The sequence below is a fragment of the Solanum tuberosum genome, unplaced genomic scaffold (genome assembly GCF_000226075.1).
Source record: "Solanum tuberosum cultivar DM 1-3 516 R44 unplaced genomic scaffold, SolTub_3.0 scf00131, whole genome shotgun sequence".
Classification (NCBI taxonomy): domain Eukaryota; kingdom Viridiplantae; phylum Streptophyta; class Magnoliopsida; order Solanales; family Solanaceae; genus Solanum; species Solanum tuberosum.
The window spans coordinates 404,268-419,466 of record NW_006239054.1 but is presented as its reverse complement, the minus strand read 5'-3'; the positions used below and the strand labels follow the sequence as shown (position 1 = coordinate 419,466).

General features: G+C 30.7%; 3 protein-coding genes across 3 annotated transcripts; 1 reads left to right on the top strand and 2 right to left on the bottom strand.

Annotated features, from left to right (window-relative positions):
• Window positions 1-2,542: 2,542 nt before the first annotated feature.
• LOC102601838 (ethylene-responsive transcription factor 1B-like) lies at window positions 2,543-3,270 on the bottom strand. Its single transcript, XM_006350970.2, has one exon. It carries the CDS (start codon window positions 3,268-3,270, stop codon window positions 2,674-2,676), a length of 597 nt encoding a protein of 198 aa, XP_006351032.1. The 3' UTR covers window positions 2,543-2,673.
• Window positions 3,271-10,952: 7,682 nt separating this feature from the next.
• On the top strand, window positions 10,953-12,560 carry LOC102605426 (rubisco accumulation factor 1, chloroplastic). Its single transcript, XM_006350897.2, has one exon. It carries the CDS (start codon window positions 11,009-11,011, stop codon window positions 12,362-12,364), a length of 1,356 nt encoding a protein of 451 aa, XP_006350959.1. The 5' UTR covers window positions 10,953-11,008; the 3' UTR covers window positions 12,365-12,560.
• A 103-nt stretch (window positions 12,561-12,663) lies between these two features.
• LOC102605090 (peptidyl-prolyl cis-trans isomerase CYP19-3-like) lies at window positions 12,664-14,316 on the bottom strand. The gene is made up of 2 exons (XM_006350896.2): window positions 14,215-14,316; window positions 12,664-13,407 (listed from the first exon to the last, which is right to left on the bottom strand). The coding sequence occupies exon 2, from the start codon at window positions 13,391-13,393 to the stop codon at window positions 12,866-12,868; it is 528 nt and encodes a 175-aa protein (XP_006350958.1). The 5' UTR covers window positions 13,394-13,407; window positions 14,215-14,316; the 3' UTR covers window positions 12,664-12,865.
• Between the last annotated feature and the right edge of the window lie 883 nt (window positions 14,317-15,199).

The following is a 15,199-nucleotide window of genomic DNA, read 5'->3' as shown; positions in this document are numbered from 1 at the left end:
ACCCACCCCCCCCCCCCCCCCCCAAGTATTTTCATGAATAAATTTTAAGTTCTACATTTTTTTTCTACTTAAAAAACACACCCTCCCTAATTCTTCAGTTTCCTTCTATGCTCTATCACATATTATTTTGATAAATTAAGTGGAAAATGGCTTTCCAATTTTAATAGTAGGTGAGTTTAGGCATATTGTTTTATTGGTTTAATTATATATAATTGTGATGAATTTTCTAGTTTTTAAAAGAAACTAATGATCAAAAGAAAAAGAAGTTTTAAGTTATTATACAGAGATATACTTGATAGGTTAACATACACATCTTTTTGAATGAAAATCTTGAAAAAAAAAAGTTGATATAGTGAAAGCGTAAAAAACTTCGAAGAGTTTGAGTTATGTATATTATTAATGGTGTAAAAAATATTTAATAATTAGGCGATTTATAAGATAATACAAACAAATTTATATAATTATAAGCATTAAGTGATTATCTGATAAAATTCACTATTAAAAACATGAATTTTCTGTTCGACTTTCCATTGGGAACCATTGGAAATATGCTCATCTCAAACCTTTCGGACAAAATATGTGGCATATATATATCAAATTGATAAATTAAGAATTCGAATGAGCTCGTAGCTAAAAGACTATATATGCAAATGAAACAATTGTTTGTGAAAGATTGAGCAACCAATTCCAAATCTTGGGAATTAGGATAAATATCTCATAATTATTTTTATTTTTTTTGCTCAATTAATGAATAAGTATATTTCATAATACTCTTTCTCACGTGTATACCCAACTCTTTTTGCCTTTTTCTCTCTCTTTTTTGTCTTTAATTTTCTTCAAAAAAAAAAAAAACTAAAAGACAAAAGAATAGATTGAAGTAAAGAATGTTATAAAAATGAGATTGGTTCAATTTAAGTAGATAAGCGAGTGTCTAGCTAAACAACTTAAATTAAAGTGAAATTGATAAGCTAAAGTAAGCATTTTACTATTTTAGGTTCAAATAAAATCAATTATCTCAAATAAGTATCTCCATGTATCAAGTTTAATGTAACCACATGATCAGTAATTAGTATATATATAGTTATGTTCTTATAATTGTGAAAGAACATCATTTGACTCATAATCTTAGTATTTGTTGTTGAAATGTATCACAATCATAGTATGAAATATTTTGAGATATCATTCACGATTACTGATATACTCTTCCCGCTCATTAGATTATAGAAAATTCAAAATAATAGTAACGTAAAACATCGAGTTAACAAGCCAGTTGGAATACTTGAATTGTTTTTATTTGGTATGGAATTATTGGTTTTGTAAAGATTTTGGGACCTTATTACATGCTTCAAATTAAAAAAGATTGAAATTGTATGTGGTCATATATTTTATGTCATTACGAAGAACACGTTATTTCCAATTCGCTAGTGTGTTGCGATATCTATTTTGGATTATTCTAAAACTGAGAATATATACTATTAAAATGTCAAATGTATGAGAAAACACAAAAAATCTATGACTTTATTTTCAGCTATGTTTATCATATTATGCTTAGTTTTCAAAAGAATTTGGTCAATTATGACATTTGACTCGCACTTTATGTACAATGTTTGTATGGATTGAGTTCTTAATTCGAACAATTCGCTATCAACTCAAAAGTACTCTCTCAGTATATGAATTCTTTATATAGGTCACACTTTCTTCTAGATAGAACTTGATGTTTGGATCCATCAACTAATTAATAAGTACTTTTTTTTAGTCACTTCTTACATTTTAAACACAATCTTTACATTTATGTTTGATTTATTTCGTTAGATTAACTTTTATAAAATATTGAGTATTAATTTATTTTCATATGATATATTATGCATTTATGAATATATTTTATCAATTATAGCTATAAAAATGGATAGTTAATGGTTAAATCCTCCTAGACTATCACATTTTTGTAACTTGTAAGTTACATATTTAAATTATGTCTTGATTTTGGGACTTCCATGAATTATAACTTTCAAGGGTTAAAATTATTGGACTTGAAAAATAACAAAGTGTTTGCTAACACTGACTTAGAGGCGTGTGGAGTAAATTAAGCTATCCACGTAATTTTTATAATAGTTGTAAACTCTCTTGAACTATAATTATTTTGTAAGTTTAATTCATACTTAAATTATAAGATGCTCTTGTTACCGCCTTGAACTATTATTTTTCAAGATTAAAAGTCCTACAACACATGGCAAGAAAACTTGTAATTCCTAATTCCAACATAAAAAGAGAGAATATAATGAAAGAATCAGTTTTCTTCGACCTTAACAACAAGCTAGCCCAACACCAATCTTTTTTGTTTTTCTACTTAGGTTCTTTTTTTGCTACTTTTAACTAGTTTATTTGATTTTTTCTATTAACTTTAATTTGACAGAATTTTTAAATGAGTAAAAACAGAATTATATTTACAGTCTAAACCACTTAATTAGTACAATGTCTAGACAAATTAATTGCAATTTTTTTAAACAATAAACACAAAAATACAAGTATGTACTACTGCCAATAAGGATTGTGGTGGAGTGATAAGTACTCTTTCATCCTTGAGTAGAGGTCTCGAGTTCGAGTCTTCCTAGGTACAAAGTCACCTTTATTACAGAGAGTTTTACCCCCAACGTGGAACTTCCTAGCGCGAATCTACATTGAAGGATCAGAACTTCCTTCAGACAACATCAAAATTTCCTCTAAATAATCAGGACCTAAATCCTCTAAAACCAACACATTTTCACAACTCATTTCTTTTTCTTCCTTCTTTTTACTATTACTCTTATTATTACCCTTTTTCATCATAGAATGCCATTTCTTCAAAGCCAAAACAGGTGAACATCCTTCTTCAAATCTACAATCCATCTCCATCAACGATCGATACACCATCTCCACTGGATAATTTAGCACCGCCATTGTCCCATGCAACGCGTATGCAGCTTGGTCATAAGCCAATGCAGCTTCTTCAGCAGTGTCAAATGTTCCTAACCAAACCCTAACACTATTTCTAGTTGAATCCCTTATTTCAGCCGCGTATTTCCCCCATGGCCTCCTTCTTACACCTCTATAACTAGTAGCCACCTCTTTTCGCGATCTTTCATTAGTTTCTTCATGATTCACATGAATATTATTAGATGATGAATCTTCTCTGGCTTCAGATAGAACATTAAGAAGAAGCATGTCCTCAGTGTCATTCTCATTGAAACCAAGATGATGATATTGTGAATATGAGTAAGATGAAGAATCCATTAATCTCGTCACGTTGAGAATGAATTAAAATAATTATATTTCTCAATCTTTCTGATTTGCTCCTACGAATAAATTAAGGTAGATAAAAAAGATAGAATACAAATACTAATGAAGGATTTCTCGAAAAATTATATGGATTGTTATTTGTTGGATGTGATATATTTGATAAAATTTGGTATTTGAACTTATAAGAGGAAGGTGTGATCTATATATAGAGAGAATGAATTGTCCACACTAATATATGATTTATTTATTTAAGAAAAGATGGATTGAAAGAGTCTACTAATTAATCATGTAGATATTTTATGGTTGAAAATTGATGGAGACTAGTGTGGAGTGTGGTCTTCTTAATTATATACTAGTAAATAAATACTAGGGGCTGCATGAATTAATCCAAAATTAATAATTATGCACGTGTGGTCAAAATGTTGGTCAAATGGATTTGTGGAGATTATAAGTGGCGGCCAACTCATCATGAAACCTATATATTAATATAACTCATGATCTCAGCACTGAGGACTTTGGTCTTCATTTGGTCAACTTTTTTTTTTGTGATTCTATGATACGTACTATGATCAAATTTCATTTATATGCTCGAATAATTAATAGCTTGTTATAATCGAGCATCTAAATATATACTCTAAAATATTTATATTAGATATTTTTAATTAAAATTTTAATTTTTTTTGTGTGTGTTCTCAGATGTCCATTACGTAGATAATTAGTTAACCATTTAAAATATGTCATCTCCTTTAGTTATACAAATTAGTGTCAATAAGTTAAAAAACCACAAGCATGTTCGGCCACTTGAAGATGATGTGTATAATTAAAGAAGGTCGATGATATATTTAGTGCTTAACTTATATATCTATGTAATAAGCATTTGAGAACAAACACAATTTTCCCCCAAAATTTGAACGAAAATTGTTTAATAGGAACATTTTATCATCATGATTCAGATACTCAATTGAAACTAGTCGTAGTTAAAATCGCAATTTGAATGTTCAAGTACTTAATTAAAACTACTAAATTGTTCGAAATTGGTTATTTTATGTCTCTAGAATATATATGTCACACAATGTGACGCTCTATATCAATTCTAAATTAAACTCAATTAATACTTTCACCTCCAAAATGTGAACATAATTTTATTATTAATTTGACACTTTGACTTGAGCTTTAATTGTCCTCGTCTTCCATTATCAAAAAATATCATGGCCTTCTAATTATTTTTTAAGAACTCATAAACCTCAAATCTTGAATATTGATATTACTATAATGTTTTTTTTTAATCTAGTAATTGTAACATATATAATAACATGTCTTCTTGTAATAAATCCAACTTCTTATGGCCAAAATACGAGTAATTGGTGGAGTATCATTTATATATACATTATTAGTTATTTTGTTTATAAAAGTTAAACTCCTTTTGTACTTGATTTTACCATGTCCATTTTAACAATCTCTCGTAAAACTTTGATGTTGGTGCGCGTAAGGGTGATAATTGTGTTATTTTATACTAATTTCTATTTAAAAGATTATATAACGAAAATAACATTTGTAATGGACTATAGAATAGTGCTGACTAGATATAATCAATGTAAAGTAATCGTTCATAATATTTTGCTCCTCAAAAATAAGTGTGAAGTTACGTTTCTTTCATAATTATGGTCCTAATAACTCTAAATTAGTAGTGGTAAACCTATGATTAAGATGTCATCAAAATAATTTTATTTAAATGCTTTGATGGATAATAAAGTGTGTAGGAGCTAGGGTCAACATTATTATTTCTAAGATAACTTACAATATACTTATAATCTACCAAACCAATTCTTTGAGATGCAACATTAGGGAACCATAAAGTTAAAATAAAAATGTGTTCACATTACTTGGTCGTGTCTTTTTATTTTTTCACTAGATAATTATATTGAGACTCGATTAAATTTAAATTCTCACATTGCAAAGCTCAATTCTTGAGATAGAGCTCCAAACATGATTTTTAAATCCTCTGAGGCTCAAATTCAAATTCTTGATTAAGGGTGAAGGAAACGTCTGAAGTTTGAACCATCCCATTATGATTCAATATTCAATATTTATATTGGAAATCGACATTGTTGGGCCCAATTCTGGAGACAAAGCTCCTAACATTATTTTTAAAAAATTGCTTGAATTCAAAACTCCTGATTAAGGGGAATGAATGTTCGAATCATGTTGTACAACTCATGTTAATCTCCCTTTGTTCAAGTTAATCCTTTCTAATTGAATATTCTTTCCCATGCAATTTGTCTGTCTTACTTTTTTTTATTTAATACGTTTCGGGATAAAAATTAGAATATTCTGCAAATCATTCTTCTAAGATAAAAGAAACAAATAAATAAACCTAAACTTTTTTTTATTGACCAATTCATATTGTTGGTCTAAATACTCAAGGAATTTTTGTGATTTTTCACGAGGATTATATTTGCATGGCTAGTGTTGCACGTGGTGAATTTTAGAATTAAAACGACAGCACGTGACACTAATTAAAAGGAAGAATTCATTGAAGATAGACATAATTTATATTCCTAGTCACTTTAGTTTCCTAGTAGTAATATATTAATGTCTGGTCAATATAACTGTAGCCTCTTAGCTATTAAAATTGTCCATATGAAAGTTGGTGAACTTTTCCTAATGATACTCATATTGAGGTTCGATTAAATTTAAATTCAGAATCTATTTCTAAAGACAATACTTCTAATATGGTTGTAGTGTTCTTAAGGACATCTTGCCAACACAGTGGATAAGATAACAAGGCTTACTCTTCAAGATTCGACAAGTTCTTACAGTTATAAATTAAAAGTAGAGACAACAAAATTTTAAAAAGAGAACAAAGGTGTCATTAGAATTTTGTGGTCTTAAACGTTTGAAATTAGTGATTATTAGTGGTTTTAGACATATTAAAATATTTGTGTGACTATAAAAAATAAATCATTGAAAGTATATACATATGAAGTTCTAGTTACATTATTTTCATATGTGACGAACATTCTTTTTTATAACAGATTAATAAGAAAATAATTCTATTCTTTTTGGAATAGAGAGTAAATAAATTTAAAAAATAATCCAACATTTTTATTTTAAAAAATTAGGGATATGGTATAAGTACCCCCTAAACTATGACCGAAATCTCAGAGACACACCTTAACTAAACTAAGGTCCTATTACCACCTGAATCCATTATTTTTTGTAATTTTGTCCACCTTTTTGGCTTACGTGACATCTAAATATCTACCACGCGACTCAACTGCGTGGAGTCACGGAGTGTGATAAGCCAAAAGGTGTACAAAATTATTTTAAAAAATGAGTTTGGGGGGTGAGGGTGGATAATAGGGCATTAGTTTAATTAAGACGTATCTATGAAATTTCAGTCATAATCTAGAGGATACTTATGCCTTATCCAAAAAAATAGGATAATTTAGAGAATTTTTAGTGGTGGTTGGAGTGAAATTTTTTATTGATAGTGTTTTACCCATCACTATGAATAAAATTTCCTTTAAAAAATAAAATGAAAATCAAAGTGCTAATTCCTATAAATTCGTCCTTTCTTTTTACTCTTCCAGAAGTTTTTGAATGTCAAAAATAAGTTCCATAGAAGAAGTCTTTGATTTATGGTCAAAAAGTTACTTTATAAATTAAATAATGCATGAAATTCAAGTGGAATAATTTAGTATGACTCTTTTTTGGGTTCTATGGATATAATTAAGTGGAAGATGAATTGAGCATCATGATTGAAACTTTGAATATTTTTCACAAAATAAAAAATTTAAAAAGGAAGTTTGAATATTTCTTGTTTGACTTGGATATGGAGAAGAAGAAATTTGTACAAGTTAACATCAACCAACCTAATTTTCAACAAATTAATATCCTAGTCTTGGATTTAAAATCTGTCTTAAAATAGTTAAATTGAATTTAATATTTTTTTAAAAAATGAATGTTAGAAAATTATATGAGAAATGTCAGAAATTATAAATCTTCTGATCATATTAATATGATAAGAGAATAAAAGAACAGATATCAGCAACATAAAAATTATACATCTATTTACTTATTTAACTTTACACTTCTTAATATAATGATAATTGATATATAACTAGACAAATAACTTATTTTTACATAAATTTCAAAAAAAAAAAATTAATTAGATTTTGTTACCAATCAAATATCAGGACATAAATTGAAACAAAATAAAAAAGGAATTTTGTCCTTTAGTTAAGCAGACGGTGCATCCATTTGCACCAAATCCGTGCATGTTTTGGATATAAATAAAAGTATGTACTTCTAAATTCTTAAATGAAATAAACCACTTAAAAAAAATATGGGATTAGTAAATTTCATTTTTACACTTCAATTCAATTTTGTTCCATTTTAACCCTTCAACTCTAATTTTTATGTTTCATTTTGGCACTTCTAAGTGATGTGGTAGAGAGTGTACATCACACTTTCTCTAAGAGAGTGAAAGATAAAAAAAAAAAAAGTATTTTTAAAAAAAATAATAGATTACCCTTCAACTCTATTTCTTTCTTTTATGTACCATTTTACACAAAATACTAATTTTATGATTTCTTTATTTCTATATATGTTATTCAACTGCAATTTTGCATTTTAAAAATCGACGATCATCTATTAATTATTGTAAAAAATTAAAACTGACGGATTATCATTGTTTTTTTATAAAAAAGTAACAATTCTTTTTAAGAGTTTTTCTATATTTTTGCGTGAAAAATAACCGACGAAAGTGCGTCGATTTTCTTTCTTAAAAAAATTAATGACAATCCAACTAAGTCTATCGAGTTTCAACATTTTTTTGTAGTGTTATTAATTAGCAATGAACATGAGTTTTTTTTTACTCGTATTTAGATGAATGAAAAATTAGAAAGTTGATATTTGAGTTATTCCAAGTAGACTAGATATGAAAAAAAATATATGTGATGTTATTTAAATTAACTAATTTTTTTTTTAAAAAAAACCAACACATTTTCACCGATTATTTTTTCACACAATAATGTACAGAAACTCTAAAAAAAAATATTTTGAAAAAAAAATGATGTTCATCCATTATTTTTTAACACAATAATGGCATGTGAAGTACACACATCCCACTTTGTTGATTCTTTGGAAAGAAGTGCCAAAATGGAACCTAAAAATTGGAGTTGAAGGGTTAAAATGGAACAAGATTGAGTTTGAGTGCCAAAATGAAATTTAGGGACAAGTTTAAGGGTCTGCATATGTGTTTGGCCTAAATAAAAGTATGTACTTCTAAATTCTTAAATGAAATAAACCACTTAAAAAAAAATATGGGATTAGTTATGGAATTTATCGGTAATCTTAAGCTAATTCATAGCTACAAAACTCATAACTAATTAGATTTTCTTACCGGGCGTATCCAAGAGGAGTCACCGGGTTCACGTGAATCCATGCTCCCTTCCGAGATGATCATATATAGTAGTGTTATATTTTTAAAAAAATATTTGAAATATAGATGTGTGAACCCACATTCGAAGTATCATATAATGTGATCATGACGGTGTGCACCTCTCAATGGTGAGGTTAGAAATTTAAATTTTATATTTTATTTTTATTTTTCTTCTAAAATTAGATAACACCTCTCTAAGTGGTTATTGATAGCACTATTAATTTTGGACCTTCCATATGTGATATTTAATCGTTTCATATAAATTTTAGATGTGATAGACACAAATTGAAAGTTCAAGTCTTGGTATTTCAAACTCAGGCATATGGATAATAAGTTGCGGTTGCCCCGAACCTAATTTATACCCCCTTATACCTATAAATTTTTTTTTGGCATTTTGTTTAATTATGTCATTTGGACTTGTAGACATTTACGTATAAATTAGGTTTGGTAGTTCCTCAACTCCAACAAGTTTAATTAGTTTAAACTATCAAATCTATATTGGGTGCAATTGCTACAAAGATATGAGCCTTAAGTTTTCGATATTACAATTTCTATCATATTTATGTTCTTGAGTACATGCTAAACAGATATATCTAATTATATGTATCTAAATACAAAATGTAACTAAAACACATCAATTTAAGAGTAAATCACGCGTCATTTCCTGAATTTATTCTAAAATATATTCAAAAATCAATTTTCTTCCCACTTTTCTTGAGCTTCAGAAATTTGTTTCAACGTATACATATAATTAGGGGTGTCAAATGAGCAGGCTGGGTTGAAATTGGAGATATTAAAATGGATTGAAATAGATGTTGAGTTGGGTCTTAACCCGCCCAAGTTTACTTTGGGCTCAAATGGGTTGGACTCATATGGGCTTAAAAGCGGGTTGGGTGGTGACTCGCTAACCTCAGTAATTTTAATATATTATTATTTAAGTTATATAACCACCATTTGAATCTCAATTAAAAAAAAATCTATGAGAAAATAGTTACAAATGGACAGATAAATTCTAAAAGATACTTCCTCCGTCCCTATTTAGTTGTCCATATTTCCTCTTTTAGTTATCCATTTTGATAAATCAAGAAAGGACAACATTTGTTTTCCTATTATACCCTTATTTAAACTTCTTGAAAATTTCTAGTAAGCTGTAATTCATTCTTTTTGGAACTAGACAATACATTTATTATGCTTGGGAAGTTACACAGTCTTTTAAGTTACCCATAAAACATTTTGTTAGTTTATGAGGAAAAATTTTGAACAATTTTTTTTTACTAAAAAAATGGACAGAAATAAAGTTGAAGTTTCAACTAGTACTCCTATCAAAGTAGAAGGCTCACTTATATTGATTGAAGATCCACTTCAACAGAAATATTTAAATCTATTCCATTCATTGAACTTGATTTATTTTGTCTTGTATCCATTGATTGTTTGATTTCTCATTTCATTGAAGCATTTTTTTATAACAAAATATTTTGGTGAGAAATTTTTAAATGTTACAAAAAATTGTAAAAGTGTATGTTATTTCCCTCCAATTTATTTCACTTGAATTCAAAGAAGTGGCTGTAATTTTGAAATGAAAAGTTGTCATAAATAAAGTAAATAAACTTATGAACTTCCCAGCATTGATTAGTTATCTTGAGTGAATTTATTTTGAAATTGTAAATTGTATTATAAGGGTAAAATTGTAACTTCACTATGCTAATTATTGTTGCCTTAATCTGTGTGTCATTTCTAAAGTGGACAACTAAATAGGGACGGAGGGAGTATAAAATAGATAGTAATTAATATTTTCAATATAGAAACATATATTACATCAATGCAAATAAAGAGTCATAAAACAGGTTGAAATTAGAGATAAAATTGGGCTCAATTGAGAATTCTCTTAAAATGGGTTAAAACTTGAATGAGTTGAGACTAAACCCGATTCAAATTATCTTGAGCTCAACCCTTAAAATTCTGGGTGGGTTAGCTGTAATTGGACTCATTTTTAACACCTTTACATGTAATCTTTTAACTCAATACATATACATTTTATCAGATACATAAATTCTTAATTAGATACATTTGTATATATTATCAGATACATATTTTGACCACCGTCACTCCTGCTAACTCTATTAAAAAAAATCTATAAAAAATCTAGGCCCAACTAAAGTTATCAAAAATTGAAGGTCCATAAGAAAGCCCAACCCAAATATCAAAAATATCAAAAAAAAAGAAGATAAGGTGGTTCCTGTTCTTCTTCTTCTTCACTCTTCACACTTCTCCACAGAGTCTTCAGCCATGTTTTCTCTCACTGTAAACTCCCCTAAACCTTTATCTCTCTCAACCCCATTTCTCCCTAGTCACCCCCACCCCCTACCCACCATAACCCACAAACCAAATCTCACTCCAAGACCCATATCAGCACTAATCATCCCTCCTTCAGGTCAAAGAAACCAACAATATTCAACAGCAGCACCACAACAACAACAGCTTTATCAGCCATTTAGACCACCCCCTTCTCCTCTCCCACCAAAATTCCGCCATCTTGACACCAATTCCAAGCTCGAAGTTCTTGCTAATCGTCTTGGACTTTGGTATGAATACGCCCCTTTGATACCTTCGCTAACCAGTGAAGGGTTTACGCCTTCTACACTCGAGGAAATTACTGGGATTACTGGGGTTGAACAGAATCGATTGGTGGTTGCTGCTCAAGTCCGTGACACTCTTGTTGAGTGTGGTTTGGATGAAGAAACGCTGTCGTTTTTTGAATCTGGGGGTGCTGAATTGCTGTATGAAATTCGGTTGCTTAGTGTTAAGCAACGAGCTGATGCTGCTAGATTTATGGTGAGGAATGGGTTTGATATGAAGCAAGCGCAGGATTTGGCTAGGGCGATGAAGGATTTCCCGCGAAGACGAATCGATTATGGTTGGGATAAGTTTACTGGTGATTCTCCTGGTGATTGTTTGGCTTTCTGGTTCTTTAGGCTAGCTCAGGAACATGCTGCTGCAGCTGCTGAGGAATCGAGGGTTGAGGCAATGGAGAAGGCACTTGAAGTTGTGGAGACTGAAAGTGCTAGAAATGTGCTTGTAGAGGTGCTAGAAGGAAAAGGGGTTGATAAAGACAGTGTAATTGATGAGCAGGTGAAAGTGCCTTTGGTGAGGATGAAGTTAGGGGAGGTAGCAGAGTCTACGAAAGTAGTGGTTTTGCCTGTTTGCAAGGCGGAGAAGAGGGAGTTTGAGGTGGAGGCAGCGCCGTGGGAATGTGGTGGTGTGGGGGATTTTGGTGTAGTGGAAGCGGAGAAGGATTGGAGGAGATGGGTGGTTTTGCCTGGATGGCAACCAATTGCAGGATTAGAGAGAGGTGGAGTTGCAGTATCGTTCAAGAGTGGGAAGCTTTTGCCATGGAAGGAGAAGAGGAAGTACAAGGAAGAGCCAGTTTTGGTAGTGGCTGATAGAGGAAGGAAGGAAGTGGTGGTGGATGATGGGTTTTACTTGGTGCTTAGTGGTGGCAATGGGAGCGGTGATGAGGGATTGATGGTGGAAAAAGGGTTGACATTGAAGGAAATGGGAGTCGAAAAGAGCTTGGGAATGGTGCTATTAGTAGTTAGGCCACCAAGGTGGGAAGATGAAGAGCAACTAATCGATGAAGATTAGGATTCTGTAAAGAAGCCATTGCTGTATACTGTCAATGGCAAATTTTTTGGGTATTATGTTGTATTAGCATTTTTGCATTGCCTAGTACTGATATTTAGAAGAAACAAGAATGTACAAATTCAGAATTCACTTGTATTGCTGAAGTGAAACTGGATCATATTTGTTGAATAAGAACACCATATTTCTTTCTTGTGAATCTTGACTAGTGCATTTGTCTAAATAATTGTACAATCAATCTCGAACAAAGCAGATGATATGGATAATCTCCCCATGCTCATGTATATAACATATCGAACAAATTCAATCGAGGTAAGAAGCATAGTATAATGTCATTGCGCCAGTTTATTCAATAGAACTACATAACATAGCAAAAAATCCTTTACAAGTACTAGCAGCTTGTTGAAAAAAAGCATGCATATATGACATTTGCACAGCCTAAAGAGGAAAGCTCAGTTACCCAATATGCCATGACATGTTGCTAAACTACATTATCACCTTGGACTAGTTCTCGGTTATCTCACCACAATCTTCAATTAAAACAGGGCATGATGTTTTCCCACTATCTGAACCAACCTTTTCCATTGCCTCGACAACACTATAGCCATCTACAACCTTGCCAAATACGACATGTTTACCATCAAGCCAAGGTGTTGCTACCGTGGTGATAAAGAATTGAGATCCATTGGTGTTTCGTCCAGAATTTGCCATTGAAAGAAGGCCGGGTATAGTATGCATCACACTGAAGTTCTCATCAGCAAATTTGGTACCATATATAGATTCTCCACCAGTTCCATTTCCTCTGGTGAAATCTCCACCCTGGCACATGAACTGTGGAATGATACGATGAAAACCCGAGCCCTTGTAATGTAATGGCTTCCCTAACTGCCCAATCCCTTTCTCCCCAGTACACAGAGCTCGAAAGTTTTCAGCAGTATTAGGAGTCTTATCTTTAAACAGTTCCATTACAACTCTCCCAGCTTTGGCCTTGCCAATCAATATGTCAAAGAAAACCTTTGGATTTTTTGCCATTGCTACTTCTAAACCTGGATTATAACATGCACACACAAGGTAAAAGATAATTTAGTGCGACAGTTGGGGAACAAAATTTGCATAACAATTAGCATTTTTTCTGCTGCAGTCTTTATATTAAACACAGAACACAGAATTTGCATATCCCGTAAAGGTGGCGTGTACGCAGCCTTACCCCAACCTTACATAGGTAGAGAGGTTGCTTCCGATAGAGAACTCAGATACAATATTAAACACATTTCAACCAAGAAAAAACACAAAATGTACAAATTTTATCACTCTTTATAGCTGGATGATAAACAAACTAGCAACCATGCTCATTGTTTCAACAACAAAAACTACTAAATCAATCAAAAGATTACTCCCTAATGCCACTGATAACAACAAAACATCCTACACAGGAAAAGATTCCACATTAACCACAAACATATCATAAAAAGATCATAGCTTTGGGACAAAAAGGAAGAATTAACACGTCCACAAAGTCACTAAGGGTTAAATGGGTGCATTGTTACTCCATATCTATTGAATTAAAACCCCAAATAACATAATACAGTCATAAAAAAACAAATTCAAAAAAGATGAGATAAAATATCCATCACTTAACAAATCCCTCCTGAGTAATTGCAAAAATGCAGATCAAGAGAACACCTTTATAAGGATTAATTGTTACATGAACATTTCAATATTGCACAAGTTTTGAGCTCCACAGTGGTTTCTCAAATTCTAACTGTGAAGCCTTCGATATGTGCTTATTTTTTAACTATAAAAAAGATGCTGAATGTAACGAATTTGGTGAAAAGAGAAGAACAATTACATACCTTCAGAAGCAAACGAAGAATTTTGCAGGCTTGAAGAGAAATGGCGTAGGGTTTATCAGATTTATAGGGAAGGCGAGTGATTTGGGGGATTAGGGTTTAGGGTTTAATTTTGGTCTTTTTGCTATGGCTACCCATACTAATTTAGAACTTTACACATTTTCCCCCAAATGTTGTTTTAAGTGACATTTTGCTCTATATGTTAGTACAAAACTTTTATTTTTTTCCGGAGTTGAATTCTTGAAAACAAATTCATCCATAAAATTATGATTTTTTTTTAATTATGAATTTTTAGGAATTCAGAAAAATAATTTGATTTATGTTCATGGTTAAATATAATTTTAATTTTAATAAAATTATTTTTTAAAATACTCGCAATTTTTATGTTCAGATATGCTTTTTAAGTTTTATATTTACTTCAGTTGTCCTAAAAGATTGACAGAAATTATAGTAGGATTAGGAGGTCGGCCAATCCATCTAATTTTTTTTCATTATAAACTCGAATCAATTTTCTTCATTTTATTAAATTATTTCACACTCTATTTTTTATATTTATACTAGTTCGATATCATTTGTTTACACTTAGGGAAGGTTTGACTATTAAATATTTTTATTTTTATTAAGATTTAACCACTTAATTAGTTTGAATATGTCTTAATGAAAAAAAATCTCAACCGTGATCCACAAATAATACATTTTAAAATTAGATTTGTCGAAAAATTTGGTTGTTAGTCAAATTGGTTACTGGGGTTTGATAATGAAGTTGTAAAGTTGTAATTGAAATTTAACTTTGATTGGTACGAATTTGCTTAGTTTTTCTTGAAATTTGAGCTATTGAAAATGGGTGATAAAATGACAAATGTGGACGAAGAGCTGTGTTTGGACGAGAGCTCATGAAAATGAGTTTTGTGACTAATATGGGTCATTTCGTACTCACTCGTTCCTATTTATCTATCGTTTTTATTTTTTATTTAATAAATATCGTTTT

Coding starts and splice junctions, on each gene's coding strand:
- LOC102605090 (XM_006350896.2), bottom strand. CDS start 13,393: ATGGCAAAAAATCCAAAGGTTTTCTTTGACATATTGATTGGCAAGGCC.
- LOC102601838 (XM_006350970.2), bottom strand. CDS start 3,270: ATGGATTCTTCATCTTACTCATATTCACAATATCATCATCTTGGTTTC.
- LOC102605426 (XM_006350897.2), top strand. CDS start 11,009: ATGTTTTCTCTCACTGTAAACTCCCCTAAACCTTTATCTCTCTCAACC.